The 16,122-nt window shown below is 39.5% G+C and overlaps 1 protein-coding gene across 12 annotated transcripts in view; it reads left to right on the top strand.

Annotated features, from left to right (window-relative positions):
• Positions 1 to 16,122, top strand: part of RASAL2 (RAS protein activator like 2) — a 186,753-nt gene that overhangs the window by 117,012 nt on the left and 53,619 nt on the right. For all 12 annotated transcript variants that reach the window (XM_075760434.1, XM_075760433.1, XM_075760432.1 and 9 more), the window contains one exon: positions 14,493 to 14,599. In XM_075760434.1, the coding sequence (XP_075616549.1) occupies positions 14,493 to 14,599 (107 nt within the window). The remainder of the gene's footprint in view (positions 1 to 14,492; positions 14,600 to 16,122) is intronic.

The following is a 16,122-nucleotide window of genomic DNA, read 5'->3' as shown; positions in this document are numbered from 1 at the left end:
AAATGACTCGAATTTTTCTGTTTCCTAATGGACAAGTGTAGAGGTGAGTAGTGTTGTCCGGTACATATGACATTGATCTAGGAGTTGGAGAAGCGGGTGTTTATTGTTTCTTGTGGATTAACTAGTGCTGCAACCTCAGCAAGCTATTTTATATGTCTCTGCCTGCCTGCTTTTTGTGAAAAAAATTTGCTCCCATTCTGAAGGGTGCGTTTAATTTTTCAAGTGCACAAATATCCTGTCTTTATTCACTCCGGAATTAACTGTAAAACATTTTAATAAGAATGACTTGGGCGTATAATGTCTAATGTGTATTGCTGTGAAGAGATCAGCTACTGACTATAACAATATCCATCAATCAGTCCATCAAAGTCTGTCCCTAGTGCAAGTAAGATCCATTTTTCCACTTCTTGTAAGTGCCTCATGCAGAGAACATTGATACGTTACGATTTATAATACTACCATGACTTTGTGCTTACAAAGCATCTGCATCAGAAGGCATCTGTGCTCTGTTATTTGCATATATTATGAATTATCATTTACTGAAATTCCTGTAGAAAAATATGAGCACTCATGCTTCTGTGTAGTTTCACTTATCAAGAATGCTAATTTTTAAATCCATGGGATGGCAAAGCTGCTTAGCTTCATAGGTTTCAAAATCATGACTGTAGGTGGGTGACATTTCTGACAACTGCAGAAAGGAGCAGAAGCTCATATGCTGATAGTAATGCAAAAAATTACCAGTTGGGGATGTATACAAGTTTTAAACATTTCATTTATATGAGAAGTTCCAAAACATAAGGGCTCGGTTTAATTTTCAGCCCTTTGGGAACTCAGGGGTGAGGGAGATGAATCCAAACACTTTGAAAGGGTTTTCTGCTGTTGTCACCTGCAATTCTGTATGGCTAGTGGTGCTAATTTTGGAAAAGAGCACTCCCTTAAGGCAGAGATTAGCTACTTCTTACTCGTGGCTTTTGGGTGTTTTTTGTTATTACTTTGCTGATCTCTCCCACCTTTCTATATTTTCACATTTTACATACTTCCACTCAGGTTGATAGAACAATTTGTATATGTATTTGCATTGGTTCAACAAACTTTTTTCCAGTGTGGGTAGGTCTCGCAGCATGAAAATAAATTAGTCGCTTTGAATATTCCCCTCATGCTTATTTGCAGCTTATCTCAAAAAAAATTTGGACAAGACTTTTTGAAAGCTTTTGGTAAGCTCTAGAGCACAAGACCTGCTTTAAGATGGAGAAAGACAAATTTAAGAAGGTGTTCACAGTGTTTCTTCTGCCTGTGGCAAGCTTTAGTGGGAGACAAGCACTAACTACATCCTTCCTGCAGTTGTGGAGCAAGTTTAGTCTCTGGTTTTCTTCCACAGCAAAAGGTTTAAAAATTAAAATCCACGCTACAGAGGAATTTCCAGATATTTTGGAAGTGATTGTTTGAAACTAGGTATTCAAAGGATGTATCAGAAATGTCCTCTCTGTTTACCAGTGTTTGATAGTGGAGAGTAACAGAACATACAAATGTCAACCAGTGCCCAGTGGCTGGGAGATGACGCTAAATAAATGCATTCTTGGAACTAAGGAGCAAATTGCTAAGCACGAGTGGAGTTAACCATTGGAACAGCTTACCAAAGGAACAGACTGGCTCTTGATGTCTTTGCAGTGTCTGTTTAGAATTGGATGTCCTTTTTTCTGGAAGACGCATCTTTGTTCAACTAGAAATAATGCAGTGAATTGATGAGAGTGACTGGGTGATGTTCTAAAGGTGTTTCAAGCCAGGTTAGCTGATTGTAATCATTATTTCTATTTTTAAATTTGATGGATTTGGTATTTCTAAATGTCAGTGGTTCTTCTGGCTCTATCTATTGCTTTAAATTTCCTGGATTTCCAATGGGGGTGTGTTCGCGACTTACTTTCTTACAAGGAGTTTTCAATTCATGCTTTTGTTCTGATGCATATCTCCACCTTCTGACAGTCCATTGCAGACAGGTTTCCTGCATGATATTGTGTCCTGTTAAACCACACAAAAAGGAGATAAATAGCAGGGAAGTATTTATGCAGGTTTTTTCCCCTCTGTGTGTTGCCCCAGGAATGTTAATGCACAGGAAAGGTCTGCATATGGAAAACTTGAATGCCATTTCAGTTCCTAGTTACATTCTCCTTACTTTGCCAGTTCTGCCTCCATTTTTTACAAAGTTTTAATGTTCCCCTATTTTAAAATGCTTCAATAAGCCAGTTTCATATTGGATATTTAATATACTTCCCTTCTTATTATGAACATATTATAATACATTGAAAGGGATGAATAAAGCTAAATTATGATACAAGATGAGACAGCTAGGGAGGAAAACAGGATCTGTACGCAATCTGTACTTCTAGAAAGGATGCAAAATTGGTAAGCGTTCATGGGAAATCAATAGTCTTAACTTTGTTTTATCTAGAACCTATTACATATGGAGTTGATTGATAGTTAATATTGCAAATTAAACCAGTTTTTAATGGAAGGAGAGTCAGGTGGTTTGGGGCACCGTATTTGTTTGACAGAAAACTAAGAGAAGGAGATTTCATATTGACTAACCAGATAGAACAAAATAGCTATCTAATCCTTTCTATAAAAGTTCTTTAATTCCATTCTTATTGCAAGTAGATTTTACATCATCAGTTTGCACAGTCTTAAAGAAAAGATGCTACTTGTAGAAGTTGGACAAAATGTAATCTTCCCACACACACAGTAGAATTTGTAGTAAAAGCTCATTTTGTCAAAAACAAACAGCTATTTTTTGCATAGATGGGAAATGTATCTGTCTGTCATTGGATTTTATATGATATAGGAATTGTTTCTGGGTTTTTTTATCCCTCTGTTCATACCAGGGGTGGAGGCATGTACTTTTTCAGTGTGAACAGGAGGACTGCTCGACTAAGGCTTCTGTGCTGCTGTGCTATCTCACTCCTGAACTGTCTGTCCCGTGTTCCCTCATTAATTGTGAATTCTGTATAGCATCTGCCCTGCTTGGCAGGTGTTTTATGAAAATATCTGTCCTGCACAAACAATACTTGCTACAGTTTGTCTTAGTAATTGAAATTTTCTTCCCTGCTGGGAGTTGATAGCTCTTTTTTTCTTCATTTGTTGGTTGGTATCTAATTCTTCGCTTTGCTGATCTAATGGCTTTTTGTTGTTGCTGGTTTGGCTTGGGTTTTAGTCAGTGGTCAGCAAGTGTCCTAGTTTGTAATAGGGATTGGCAACTGTATAAATTATTTAAAATAAAGACAGGTTCAGAAAATGGTGAACAAAAGGTGGCTGTCTCTTTAAAGAGTGCAGTTTGATCAGAGCATCAGCTCCATCCCCTGAGGACAAAGGCAATTTTGATTTGTGGGGCCCAGGAGTCCCTCACTTACTGGGATTCGTCTCTGCTTGTGCATGTGTAAACCTGTAAAATGCTCTTTTGTGTAGAATAAATCATATGCTATAAATCCTGTACAATTAAATGTGACCCTTCATAAAGTCACAATGACAAGTCTTCATTGCAAAGCCGTGCAGAGCAAGCTCACTGTCTAGACAGAGCTGAATTATTTCCCATTTATCTTTTTTTTTTTTTTTTTTAATAAATAACCGACCGTTAGCGTTGATGACTTCTTTGAACCCCCAAGAACACTGCTTTCTCCTTACCTCTTTCTCGTTTGCCCTGTTGCAGTCGAGGCTGAAGCCCAGCGGAGCTGTGACTGCTGCTTCGCGCTGATGAAGAGGAGCAGTTCTCCTCTCTCTAATGCTGCTGTTGGCAGTCAGAAGCAGATTCCATTATTGCCGATCAATGCTGCCGCCATGCAGGAGGAGGGGAGAGGGAGGGGTGGGAGCTTCCTATTCACAGATTGATCAACCTGCCATTGCATGAACAAATTCATTGTAAGAAAGGCTGTTATAATAGCTGGAGCAGGAAGGGGCTTGTAAACAGGGGAATGCAGGCTCTTCAGTAATGGGGAGAGTATTTACATTGCCTCTGAGCTTGCTGTTTTTTCTTTTAGCATAAAGCATAATACCTGAGCCTACAAACAAAGCTAACACTATAAGGAATGATAGGGATATATTACACTTAGCTGATGACCTATTGTGCTTACTTATTTGAGCTTCTTCAACACTGAGACCTATTTCTTCTTTTTACTTAAACTGATTCTATCATATCCTGCTGCCTCTTTTGGATTTTAAAACCTCAGTTTCCCCTGCTCCCCTTTTTTTGCCTTCTTTCTGTTCCTGCTTGGACTGAAACCTGACACAAAGGGACAACAAGTACAGATTCCACTTACTGCTCCCACCCATGCCTGCTTTGTCAGTACGGGCTGTCAGATGTAGGGTTGAGAGAACAGGGCAGGATCACGCTCTCATGTTGTCAGTGTAGACAATAACTGGAGTACTGGAATCCCAAGACCATCAGCTCCTCCCCACCCTTTCTACCCTGCTTCGTTCACTTACTGTTTTCTGTATGGAAAAGTTTTCTGGCTGGAGAATGAGTCTTCTTTCTCCTGGTGATGTGGCTGAATGGCTGGATAGCAGCACAGAAGATGAGAAAAGCCTTCTCTCGTTTCTTGGTACGGTAGGGTACTAACTGTCTTCTTTTTTTTCTCCTTTTTTTCTTTTTTTTTTTTTTTTTAACACTTTGCTGGGAAGCCTTTACTACTTTCACTGGCACTTAATTTGTTCAGTCCTTCAGTTACCTCATGTTAATTCTTTTTAAAAGCTTATAAGTGGTATGTAATTGTTAATTAAACTTGGTTACAATCTGCTTGAAATAGTTGCAAACACGCTGGGCGAAGGTCAAGTTAAAAATGGGCATGTGCCATGCAGAAAACTGTTTCTGGACTAAAGAATGTTACTTACTGGTCTGTTTTTCTTCCCTGTGCCATTTGACCAGCTGATCACTGTGTTCAGTCTACTTCCACTCATTTCTGTCAGCTTGCCTGCAACTTCTCAACTGTGTGATGGTGGTAAGACAAATCAGAGGAGACTGCTGAAAGTTTTTCTTAGAAATGTGTAGATGCATTTAGAATAAAAATTTCAGCCAAGGGGTCAGATACTTCTCTAGCCTAGAAATTAAATCTGGGAAGCACAATCAAACAATCCTGTGGTATGTTTCTAGACGCTTAAACATTAGTGTAACTGCATTCAGGTAGAAAATTGAAACTGTTCTTTTATTTATAGTCCAGTGTAAATACCAGTAAGAGGTTGAAAATGTCTTAAACAGAATTCACACGCAGAAGCTGATTATTGTTTTGTCTTTCCTTTCGGGCAAACTGTTGTTGGTTGGGTTTGGTTTTTTTAATCCCATCTCCACAAATCATTCCATCTCTCTCCTTAATGGTTTCTGTTGTTCTCAGGATGAAGTCTATTTTCTTTCTGTTTTGATAATTTCCAGGTACCGAGTTGCTCAGACGGGCTGCTTGTTATGTGTGCCCCTTTTCCTTTCCATGGAAATGTTTGTTATAATATCTGCTATAATATCTCTCCCCCGCCCCAAACTGTAGTAGTCACCATAATGGATCTTTGTCTGTCAGTCAAGTAGGTGACAGCCAATCCAGATGCTATTTTTTTTCCCCAGTTTTGTCCTCTACCCACACCACCAGCAGGTGTGGCTGTGCTCTTTTCAGCAGGTAGAGCTTACACTAGTCTCTCTCTGGTGAGCAGTTTTCTTACTTAACAGGTCCAGAACATTACAGAATGTGGGAGGAAAATAAGGGACTCCCACAGAGTCCATTTCGATTTGCTAACACTTCATTGCTGTGTGCTGTGGCTTTCTTTGGGCATATCACACCAGATGTGAACAGGGACAAAAGTCCCGCATGGGCTGGGCACCAGCGCTGCTCTTCAAGAGACTGCCATTTTTCCCCCTTATACATATGCCTACATTGGCATTTTGTTCCAAACCAAGAGATCTTCAAGATGTCTTCTAAATCCCTTACACGTATGCCTGCATTCACATTTTGTTCCAAGCCAAGAGATCCTCAAGATATCTCCTAATCTCACCCTAGGACGTATTTATTCAGACTGGAGTCTGAAGGGTGTCGCAAAGTTGAGCTATTTTTGCTTCCAAGTACTTAAATTATCTTTTTTCTGTTATCTTAAAGAGATACCAATTCTGAAATGGTGTCTTAACTCTTGGGCCATATTTGAGGTTCAGTGACATCCCTCGAATGTCTACAGTACATTGGGACTTTTTGTGTGTCCATAACAATAATTCATATTGCTCAGGGGCAAAATTCTGCTATAGTGAGTAAGAGGTGCTGGAGCTTAGAGCAGCCTTCTGGCCCATTGAGAGGAATGACAAGAGCTGTGGAGCTTTGATGCATCCAAGAGCCAGTCACTTATGAGAATATCCCAATAGCCAGAGCAAAGGATCGCTTTTTCAAGAATGCCTTGATTCAGAGCCCTTTCGCAGAGAGTGAAAAGATTGTTTTTGAAAGCCATGGCTCAAGGCTGTTGTTTAATAATGAGGATAATAAATATTGATATCATACTAATGTGTGCCTAAGTCGTAAGCCTCTAAACAAATTACATTGCAGGAACAAGTTACCATGCATCAGCTGATCTGCGTTAATTGTCTGTGTGCAATCTCTCTGCAGCAAACACAAGGTAATTTGAATTAGCAGGGGCAGTCCAAGATCATTAGGAACTAACGAGGACATCAGTGTCTCCAGGTCATGTGCAGTAGCTCCTTGTGTCTGCTTTTGTGTTGGCACAGTTGTCCAGGCAATTTGTATTGCTGTGCGTAGAATCAACCATTAAAGGAGCCTTTAGAGGCTTTAAAGGAGGTTAAAAAGGGGCAACTATTGCAAATTTTGTATGGCCACACACATCATGCAGAGGATGTGTTGAACAGTTTAGGGATGTGCATCTGTTTCATTTCTGACTCACGTTTGCAGAGCTGGAGGATTCGTTCCTCCGCCTCAAAGCAAATGCATCGGTCTAATAACAGCTGATGGTGTACTTACTAAATGCCACATACAGTTTCCTCAGAACATTCTGCAAAACTAAATTGTGAGAGTCAGTACGTGAAAGCCAAAAATTGTTATCTCCTATGATATTCTTGCCCTTTCTTCCAGCCTCTTCTGTGTATTCATCTGCTTCAGACTGTAAAGTTCTTTAAGAATCAATGACTTAAATGTCTTTTAAGTGACTTAAACTGTCATTTAGGTTGCTTGCTATGCACTTTCTGGACTGGGTACTAATTCAATTACACTTTTTTTATATGCCAGCACAATCCAAGTGTCTAACACCAACAGAATTACCTGTCTGTAAATTAAAAATCTTTGATATTTACCTGGATCATCTTGCAAGACTTGTCTGATTGACTCAATCCCTAGTAAAGCACAGTATCTTCTTTTAAAATCCCTGCTAATGGACTGGGAGAGGTTTTGATCATAATTGGTATCTAGCAGTTGTTTGATGATGTAGTTCTATAGCAAATGAGCTTTGCAGAGTTTCCTTTGTATTTCCCTTTCCAGGCTTTGTCGCTTTTGTGCAATTTAGTATACTGTGACTTGGTTGCATTCTCTCTAATGTATCTTCTTGTGGCTTTTTCCCCACCTGTCTAGTTGTCTTGATAAATGTGGAAAAGCTATCACTGCAAATTTCAATTTTTCTCCTTTAAGTTATACCTTGTAGAATTTGCATAATGTATTTTAGTCAGAACACAAACTTGGACTTCAGGACTTAAAACAGATCGGGGGGGGGGGGGGGGTTGAGTTTGCTTTTACCCTTAGCTTCTTACATAGGCATTTAGTTACATTTTTATGACAGTCTGTGAATCTGAATTCTCCCCAAGTGAGCAAAATGAGAGAGAATGCTTACTCCAAGATAAAACATGAACATTTTTATTTATTCTTATATGAGGCTTCCTAATTCATTAGGTAACACTCATCTGAAAGATGCTATTTGGACAGTTGTTCTTGTTCCTTCTTATATATCTCCTGACGCTATCTTTCTGCCTTTTATTACTGTCTCTAATTTTGTCAGCTGGTATGTATTTTCACCAGGGTAGAAGAAATGTTAAGTAAATACTGACTGCACCCAATGACATCTCTTTCTCATTAGTGCTGTCACGTGAGTGCTCTGAAACAATGCTAAATAGACAATGAGACAAAAATAGTCTCTTCTGTCTTAACGAGGTTGTGAATGCCATAATGTTATTGAATGTATATGCTGTACTGATAACCTGCCTTGGAGCATGTTGAATTTTTGTACTTGTTGAAATGCTTATTTATTTTTAAAAGGCTCTAAAAGTGAATTACATACTCCCTTTTTAACAGGCTCAGCACAGTAGTTTATTTGGAATGAAAGTACTAGAATTAGCAGCCCAGCTGAATATTCCCACTTGATGAACATTCATTCATGCATATAAAACATTTTTTTAATGACATATATATGTACGTTGGGTTTTAATTTTTTTTTTTTAAATATATGCATATAGGAGGAGACCAAACCATCACAGTTGAACAAGTGCCTTCATTATTCGTACCACTTCACTGTGGTAGATGATCAGCAACTCGCAATGAAAATAGTTAATAAAAATGTAGCAGAGTAGAAAGGCAGCATCCCTGGTTTGGTTTGTTTTCCTGCCCTACAAGCTAAAAGTTTTAGTGTCCTGTCTTTGTAAAGTAAGAAACAAGCTCTGTAGTTCCTGTTGTCTGCGAAACAAATATTGAGTCTCCAGGAAACAACTCAACTGGTGGTTACATCTATGAATAACATCTTTAAAAACTAGCTGCCAACAGCAAACCTGTAAGTGCTCCAACTCTTCCAAGCTTAGATTTGGGCCTATTATTTGTGTTTGTAGAAGAAATACTAAGTCACAAAAAGTCAACTGCTGCAGGTTTTTGTTCTGTATTTCTTTTGTAGCTAATTCATTAGACTAATTGGCCTTTTGACAGAGTATAGAATAGTGCTGAAGGAGGCTTTGAAGTCCTGTAGTCCTTTGCCACATCTAGTCCATTGCCACATCCCCAGTAGGGTCTCTTCTGGCTGTCCTCTTTGAGAGAACCACTTGTCCATCCAGTTCTTACAAGTCTTCAATAACAAAGATTTTTTTTTTTTTTTTTTTCCAAATCCTTCCTCAGGATACTCCTTTATTTTTACCCCCTAGGATTCAATTATTTAAATGGGGATAATTTTTGTAGTAGGAGTTTATTTTAAAAATAAATAATTACCCAGAGGCCCACGAAGGGTAACTTATTTAATTTGCATGTTGTCTTAATGTACTTCTTCCCTCCTGCCTCCCATGTAGGATTTATCACACTCTAATAGTGCCTTGTTTCAAGTTAAGACTAAACTCTTTGGGGCAGCAATGGTGCCAGTTCAGTACTTAGTCTAGTCATGCTGCATCCTGGTAAGAGGCCTCTAGGCATTACTGTATTTGAAATGTGTAACAACCTGGCCAGGCAGATGAATTTCTAAAATGGCATAGATAAAAGGTAAATATTTGGATTGTTTGTCCACTATGGTAACTATTGCTTCATGAGTGCTACAATATTTAAAACAACAACAAATTTTGCTCTAAAAAAGGCATTTAGTATGTGTAGCTTATTGATCCTTCCTTCAGACAAGAGGCTAATTCCAGGATTGTTTGATTGTTCAGCTAATGCTCTGACCAGCAGCAATTACCATTTTCTCATGGGGACTGCCAAGGTAGCTCTATAAAGGGGGTGAAAATATTTGGGTGTTGTTTTGTTTTGTTTCAGCTGGGGACATTTTAATACAAGTGCATGTGAGAGGCAGTCTTTGGGAACGTTTGGTTCTGGACAGGTAATTGGTCATATTGAACTGGTTTTGTATTTTTCAAATGCCTGTAATTAAGCTGGACTTGAGAGGCAGAATGAATTGATTCTTTTCATGAATCATATTTTCTATTCCCTCTAGCTGCAGACTAAGGTACTATCATATCAGGATGTGTGCAGACAAAACAAAAGGAAGTCCCAATCCCTGAAATCTTATTATATCTATCTTTTATTTCCCTAACCAGTAGATAATATGCACCAGCAGTCTGCCCCCTTCCTAGTAAAGACAACACAAAGATATCAAATAAAGATATTTGGAGAATGGATTTGAGGATGGATTTTTTTTTTATTTTTTGCTCAAGAGAATCTATGTCTTGGGAAAGAAATATTAATTTTTTTTGTCAGTAGTACAATTTATTTTTCAGTGGATGATAAATGTAGCCTTTCACAAATCCAAATCTTTCTTGCACATCAGAGCGAAGGATGTTGTAGCTAAGCCATGTGTTGTTATGAACTGCCAAAAGTCACAACTGGTAAAAGGCTGGTGTGCAGAACGTGACCAGGCTCAGAACTTTATTACAGAGATGTAGGACCTGCCAGCCTGGAGTAGATGGTCTGATCTGTTGTCCGCTGTGACAGAGACCAGTACCAGCCCCTTATGAGTAATGACAGACAACAGTTATGCTTGCCAGCGTGCTTACCCCTTTTTTGCATCTCGAGGTAGGTCTTTGGGACTGCTTTAGAGTCACCTCCTGGACCTCATAAGCAGGAACTCAGATCTGGAGATGTTCTTGCCAGTCCTGGGAGGACACAAGCCCAGTCTGGAAGGTGTCACAGTCTTGACGCAGGTTCCACTGAGACCATGCTGTAGTTTAATTGCGTTGCCCTTTGCAAAATCATGGACGCCCCTGTAATCCTTCTTTCTGTGACCTTATTTGCAAGTTCAGTAACTTAATTCTTTTCACTCTAACCCCTGAGGATGTTTCTTTGTGCCTGATTGTTTTTCCTGCCCTTCTCCAATCCATTTCCAATTCAGAAAAATGGAGGTAGAGTAGCAAGCACTGTCTTGCAAAGCTGGGAGGTTTGTTTCATCTCTACTTCTCCCACCCTGAGAAAAAGCTCTTCACAGTAGCATACGAATTCCCACAACAGCACGGTTTCGGATTTCAAGTGGCCAGAGCACCCACAATAGGAAATTCAGGTGGAGTCAGAGAGCTGCATCCTGACTGGGGGTCACTGAGGCTACACGGCTGTGGCCAAGGCGGTTGCCTTCAAAGGAGGTCAGTCGTCACCACTACTCACAGTAGTAAGTGGCACCTGTCTTACACAAACCTGCCTTCTGGCCTACAAAACAAGCTTTGGTGTTGCAGAGGGTAGAGTGTGGTGCAATATGAAGATGTGAAAAGAGACCTACCTTCATTGTATCCTTGGGCAGTTCCCTCTTCAGCGGCATCTGCCATCGCTGAGTAATTGGCTCAGCTAATTTGCAACTATTTCTATGTAGTGTGTAAATACTTATTTGCATAAATATTTGTTTGCATAAATATTACTGCATATCACCAATATATGAGGTGATAAATTAAATGTGTCCCATGGGGTTGTTTACAACTCATTTGTTTGATCAATTTTTTTTTTTAAGGTTGAAAAGGGGAAGATCTGTCAACCTTTTTTTTTTCTTTTCTTCCCAGAAATTGAGAGTGGATGAAAAAGATTTCAGATTGTTTATCTGTAGAAACAATGTGATTTATCTGTTGTCTTGGTCCCTGAGAGTGAGCAATGCAGACAGCAGTTGTAATTTAATACTAAGCCGATGAGAGGTGCATTGATTTTTTTCAAGCAGGTGAAGATTATGCAAGAGTAGCCTCTAGCATTACTTGTGGAGCAGGGGAGGGAACTGTCTAATTTTTTGCCTAGTGGTGACAGTATAGATTTTTTTTACACGACTCAGCAAAAATACGGTTCTACGGGCATCATAGCAGGTTGCTTTAGCTTTTGATTTCCAGTTAACATAGCTTGACAATTTTGCTATATCTAGGTCTTCTTTTTCCTGGGGACTAAGCATGTTGTTTATTTGCTCTTGTTTTTTGGAAGGAGAAGGTAGGGAAATTAGTTTTATTTTTAGTTCATTGCAGGCACCTTGTGAATATTTCATCTTCCCTTCCCCATTTGGTACATTTCTATGATGGTCTGAGAATGGAAGAAACTCATTTTACCGATGGAATCTCAGTGTTTCATTTGCAGACAACTTGAATTGCTGCTGGGTGGATGTGAGGGGAAGAGGGGTGGCACAGAGAGCCAGCCACGTTCCTTGTTGTAGCTTTTTAACTCCATTTGGTTTAAACTTAAACTTTTTCCTAAATTGCCCCTCCTGTAGAAGTTATTGTTGAAAATAAGGGAGAATTCAGACTCCTGTTTTCATTTATGACTCAGCAAAGTTAACAGACTGTGCTAAATTACTGAAGCAGCTTTGATGTGATTTCCTGCACGTGAGAAGTGGAGCAAGCCAAACCTATTACGTTACGCATTACTATTAGATGTAAAATAAAAGGTGCTCACTTTAGTCCCCAGTTCCAATTTGCTTTCATTACATTTACAGCAAGAAAAGCAGAAGCGATCATTTAAATCCTATGTAATACAGCTCTCTTTGGGAGAGCAGTACTTACAGGTGCGGCAGGAAGTAAGTTTCCCTTTGTAGTGGCAGGAGGAGGCGGCTGGTGGTATAAAAAAGCCCATCTTCAGATAAAACTAGCAACCTCTGCAAGAGCTCCTGAGATGATGTGACTGGCCGTTCCTCAAAAACCTTGGTCTAGCACTGGCCCTGCTCCAAGCGCTTTGTTCTCTAAAGGTGCCCTGACAGGGACCTACCCTCCAGCACTGGAGCAGGCGATCCCTCCTTAGCTGTAAGAGAAAGTGCGCGATGCTGCTCATCAGCAGGAGGAGAAATCCCCCCGAAAGTGGTATTGCTCTGTTACAGTTATTGTGGGCTTTGAGAGACTGTGATTTACTTGGTCGGTGTGAGCAGGGCTTGTGCATCGTCCTCAGGGTCGGCAGCCAGCGGCTGTGCCCTGCCCATTTTCCAGTAGCAGCTACATTGTGTGTTACTTTGTTTGCCCAGTTCAGGAGGCTGTTCTCCCTCTTAGAAGTTCTTTCCCCATCGAAGGTTACATGCAGATTGAGAGGCTGAACGTTAGTGGTATGGTTTTTTAAGAGATAAATATCTACAGTGTTAGACACTAACACTGCGTGGTCCAGATTTCTTAGCCTCTCGTTCAGTATGCTCCATTTTGTCGATCTTCAAGCATCCATGGGAGATACATATTATAACTCTGGTGAAATCAAAATCCGGTATGCAAAGACATCACAAGTAATGTTATCCCTGAAGAAGGCTTTTCTCATTTTTCCTTCGGTTATTTTGAGGAAAACACTGCTCTCGTGGCACCAGCTGGCAGTCTATCTCTGTAAACCTTTTTTGCTGCTGTGAATCAGGATATACAGTGAAATTTTCTGTAGCAGAGGGAAGCCGGCAGTTGGGCGTCTGTTAATAGCCTGAAAGTAACTAATGAGGATGTGCAGTCGGAGCGATTGATTGAATAGCTGCAGTCCTGTGTGTTTCTTTTTCGCTTGCTTGCTTGCTTGCTCTCTGCAAGCTGTGGGAAGGGAGGGGGAACGGAGAGACCCAGCTTTCTCTGAAGTGGAAGTAGCACGGATCCCCAGGGCCAGGCGTCCAGAAATGGAAGTTTAAGCTGCATCTGTCTTTTGAAAGGAAAACGGCAGGAGTCAAAATGTCACTGTCTGGAGTCACGGCTTACTCCTTTTCTTTAAGATTCAGAAGATAACAATGGACTTTCTGCTAGGAAGTGATTTTTTCCCTCCCCGTGTTGGGGGATGTTTTGTGAAGCTGGATTCCTTTAAGTCTGGCAATTGAGCTGGAGATGGGCAGCAGTTGTGATAAAGGTATCTGTATGTATATGTATGTGTATCGAGCTATATATAACAATGCATATATGTATAGTATATGTGTGTTTGTATAGACATTTTTAATACTGTGTATACTTTACTATTATTCTAGTATTTATACTAGAAAAAGATGTAAGTGCATCTTTTGTGAATATTTGTGCTCGTCAGATCAGCCTGCATGAATTTAAGATGCCAAAGTCGTATCTTAGTAAGGTCATATTGCCAGAATGCGAAGTTGACCTATTTTTTTTATCTGCAGAGATATATATGTCATATTACCCGGGCAGTTATGAGTGTTCTGTTGGTTGCGTGGCTTGAGCAAGTAGTGTGATCATATAAGACCGAACTTTGACCTTTGTCAAATTGTGTTCAGCTGTGACTAAAATTGAGCTTCCCTGTGTCTTGATTGTAGTTATCTGTTAATTACTGCGTTGCTTATGTAAAAAAAAAAAAGAATTTAAAAGTTCTCTGAATACTCTCTCATAAACAGTAATAGAATATTAACTATGTTTCAGCATTGATCTTTACCAGCATATTTTATTTTAATTGCCTATTTCCTACAATCAAGTCAGATTCACAACTTTGAATCTGTCATTGGAAATGCCATTGTAATTTAGTAATTAAATAAGATATAGAAAAATCAGTGAGTGTAATTTGGCAGTTTAGTAATGCACTTGCAACTTTGCTGAGGCATCTGTCCTAAAGAGCATAAAACCTGACTATTCCCCACCCCCCTGTGCCCATTCACCTTCTTTTTCTTCTCTTCCTTAGAGGTCCCAGCAGAGAGATCTCCTCGCAGACGGAGCATCTCCGGGACCAGCACCTCTGAGAAAACCAACTCCATGGATGCTTCGAATACTTCTCCTTTCAAAGTGCCAGTAAGTGTGCCTTTCCTGCAAAGGAGGAATTTTTCTCATTGAATAGGAGGAGGAGATTAAAATATCATAGTGTCTAACTAACCTCTGGGGAAAAAAAAAGACTATTTAGTTAATATTTCTATTTGACCAAGAGGCATTGCTATTAACCGTCATATATTATCAATGACATGTCAGGTCCATCCGTAACTTCCTTGTTTTCATCAGCTTGACCTGAAGTTGCAAATAGTGAAACATCAGTGTTAATGTGGGCAGCGACCTATATAAATACTTTCGAAGTCGCCGCCAGGGATTGCATTACATACTCAATTTTGACTAGGAAAAAAGTTCCTTTAGGTTGGTGATAGCATGTTATTTTTCCCTCGTGCCAATGAAGTACATAGAAAATTGAAATGACTTTATAGTTTACTTGGAAGCTGAAGAAATTTCTGCAGGTGTATTAATTGCTCTTTACCTCTTCAGTTTTTGTCATGAGTTCTGTTGGCTGTGAGTCTGCATGACACTTTTTCAGCTAGAGTACAGATTTTCTTTTGTGTTAGTCTTTGGTCAGTGTATCCAAGAGCACAAAGGCCTTTCTGTTGCCCTGACTGAGGGCAAATGCTTCAAGTTAAAATGAGTTGCTCAATAATTTTTTAACCATATTTGTTCGTGATTTGAAATATCTAACTTCAATATTGCAAATATTTTCATACCCCTGTCTTTATTTTTGGCAAGTAGTCTGCCTACTTTAAAACCTGAGGAAAAACAGGAGAAGAATTATCTAGTGAACATTATTTTTTTGTATATTCTCTATGGACATGAGTACCATTTCTATACCTTAGTGTATATGTTCTTGCTTTGCTTTAGATAGCATTCCTCCCTTTAAGCACATTTGCTAGCTTACTTTAGATCCAGTTGTGTGTTTAAATCCTACATTGTGTCATTTTAAAAATAAAAAAAAAATCGTGGATTTAATGAGAGCTATTTAAATTATAAAAGGATTACGGCTGGTCAGAAGGATAGAGTATATGGTGTCTAAAGCAACCTGTAAACTCATGATTTACTGGAATTGAAAAAGGGACCAAGGAAGCAGTGAATATGCAGAGTATCCGTAGCTGGTCCTTTTTCAGAGTCATAGAACAATATAGATTGGAAAGGACCACCAGAAGTCTCTGATCTATCCCCCTCTTCAAAGCTGGACCAATGCATATCAGGTTGCTCAGGGCATTCTCCAGCCAGGTGTTGAAAACCTCCAAGGATGCAGACTGCACAGCCTTGCTAGACAACCTGTTCTGATGTTTGACTGTCCTCCTTGTGAAGAAAATTTCTTTTGTAGAGGCTTTCCTGTCAGAACAAAATTTGAACTTCTGATGTCTATTGAAAGACCACGAATCACATTTTCATCTAGTTCAAAGAATATCTGAAGTAGCAGTTAATGCAGAATATATTGCTTAGCCTTGAGAAGAGAAAGCTCAGAGGGAAATCTTAGCAATGTGTCTAAATACCTGATGGAAAGGAATAAAGATGACAGAGCCAGGCTCTTTGGA

The sequence above is a fragment of the Balearica regulorum genome, chromosome 8, assembly GCF_011004875.1.
Source record: "Balearica regulorum gibbericeps isolate bBalReg1 chromosome 8, bBalReg1.pri, whole genome shotgun sequence".
Lineage (NCBI taxonomy): Eukaryota > Metazoa > Chordata > Aves > Gruiformes > Gruidae > Balearica > Balearica regulorum.
This window is presented reverse-complemented; position numbering and strand designations above follow the sequence as displayed.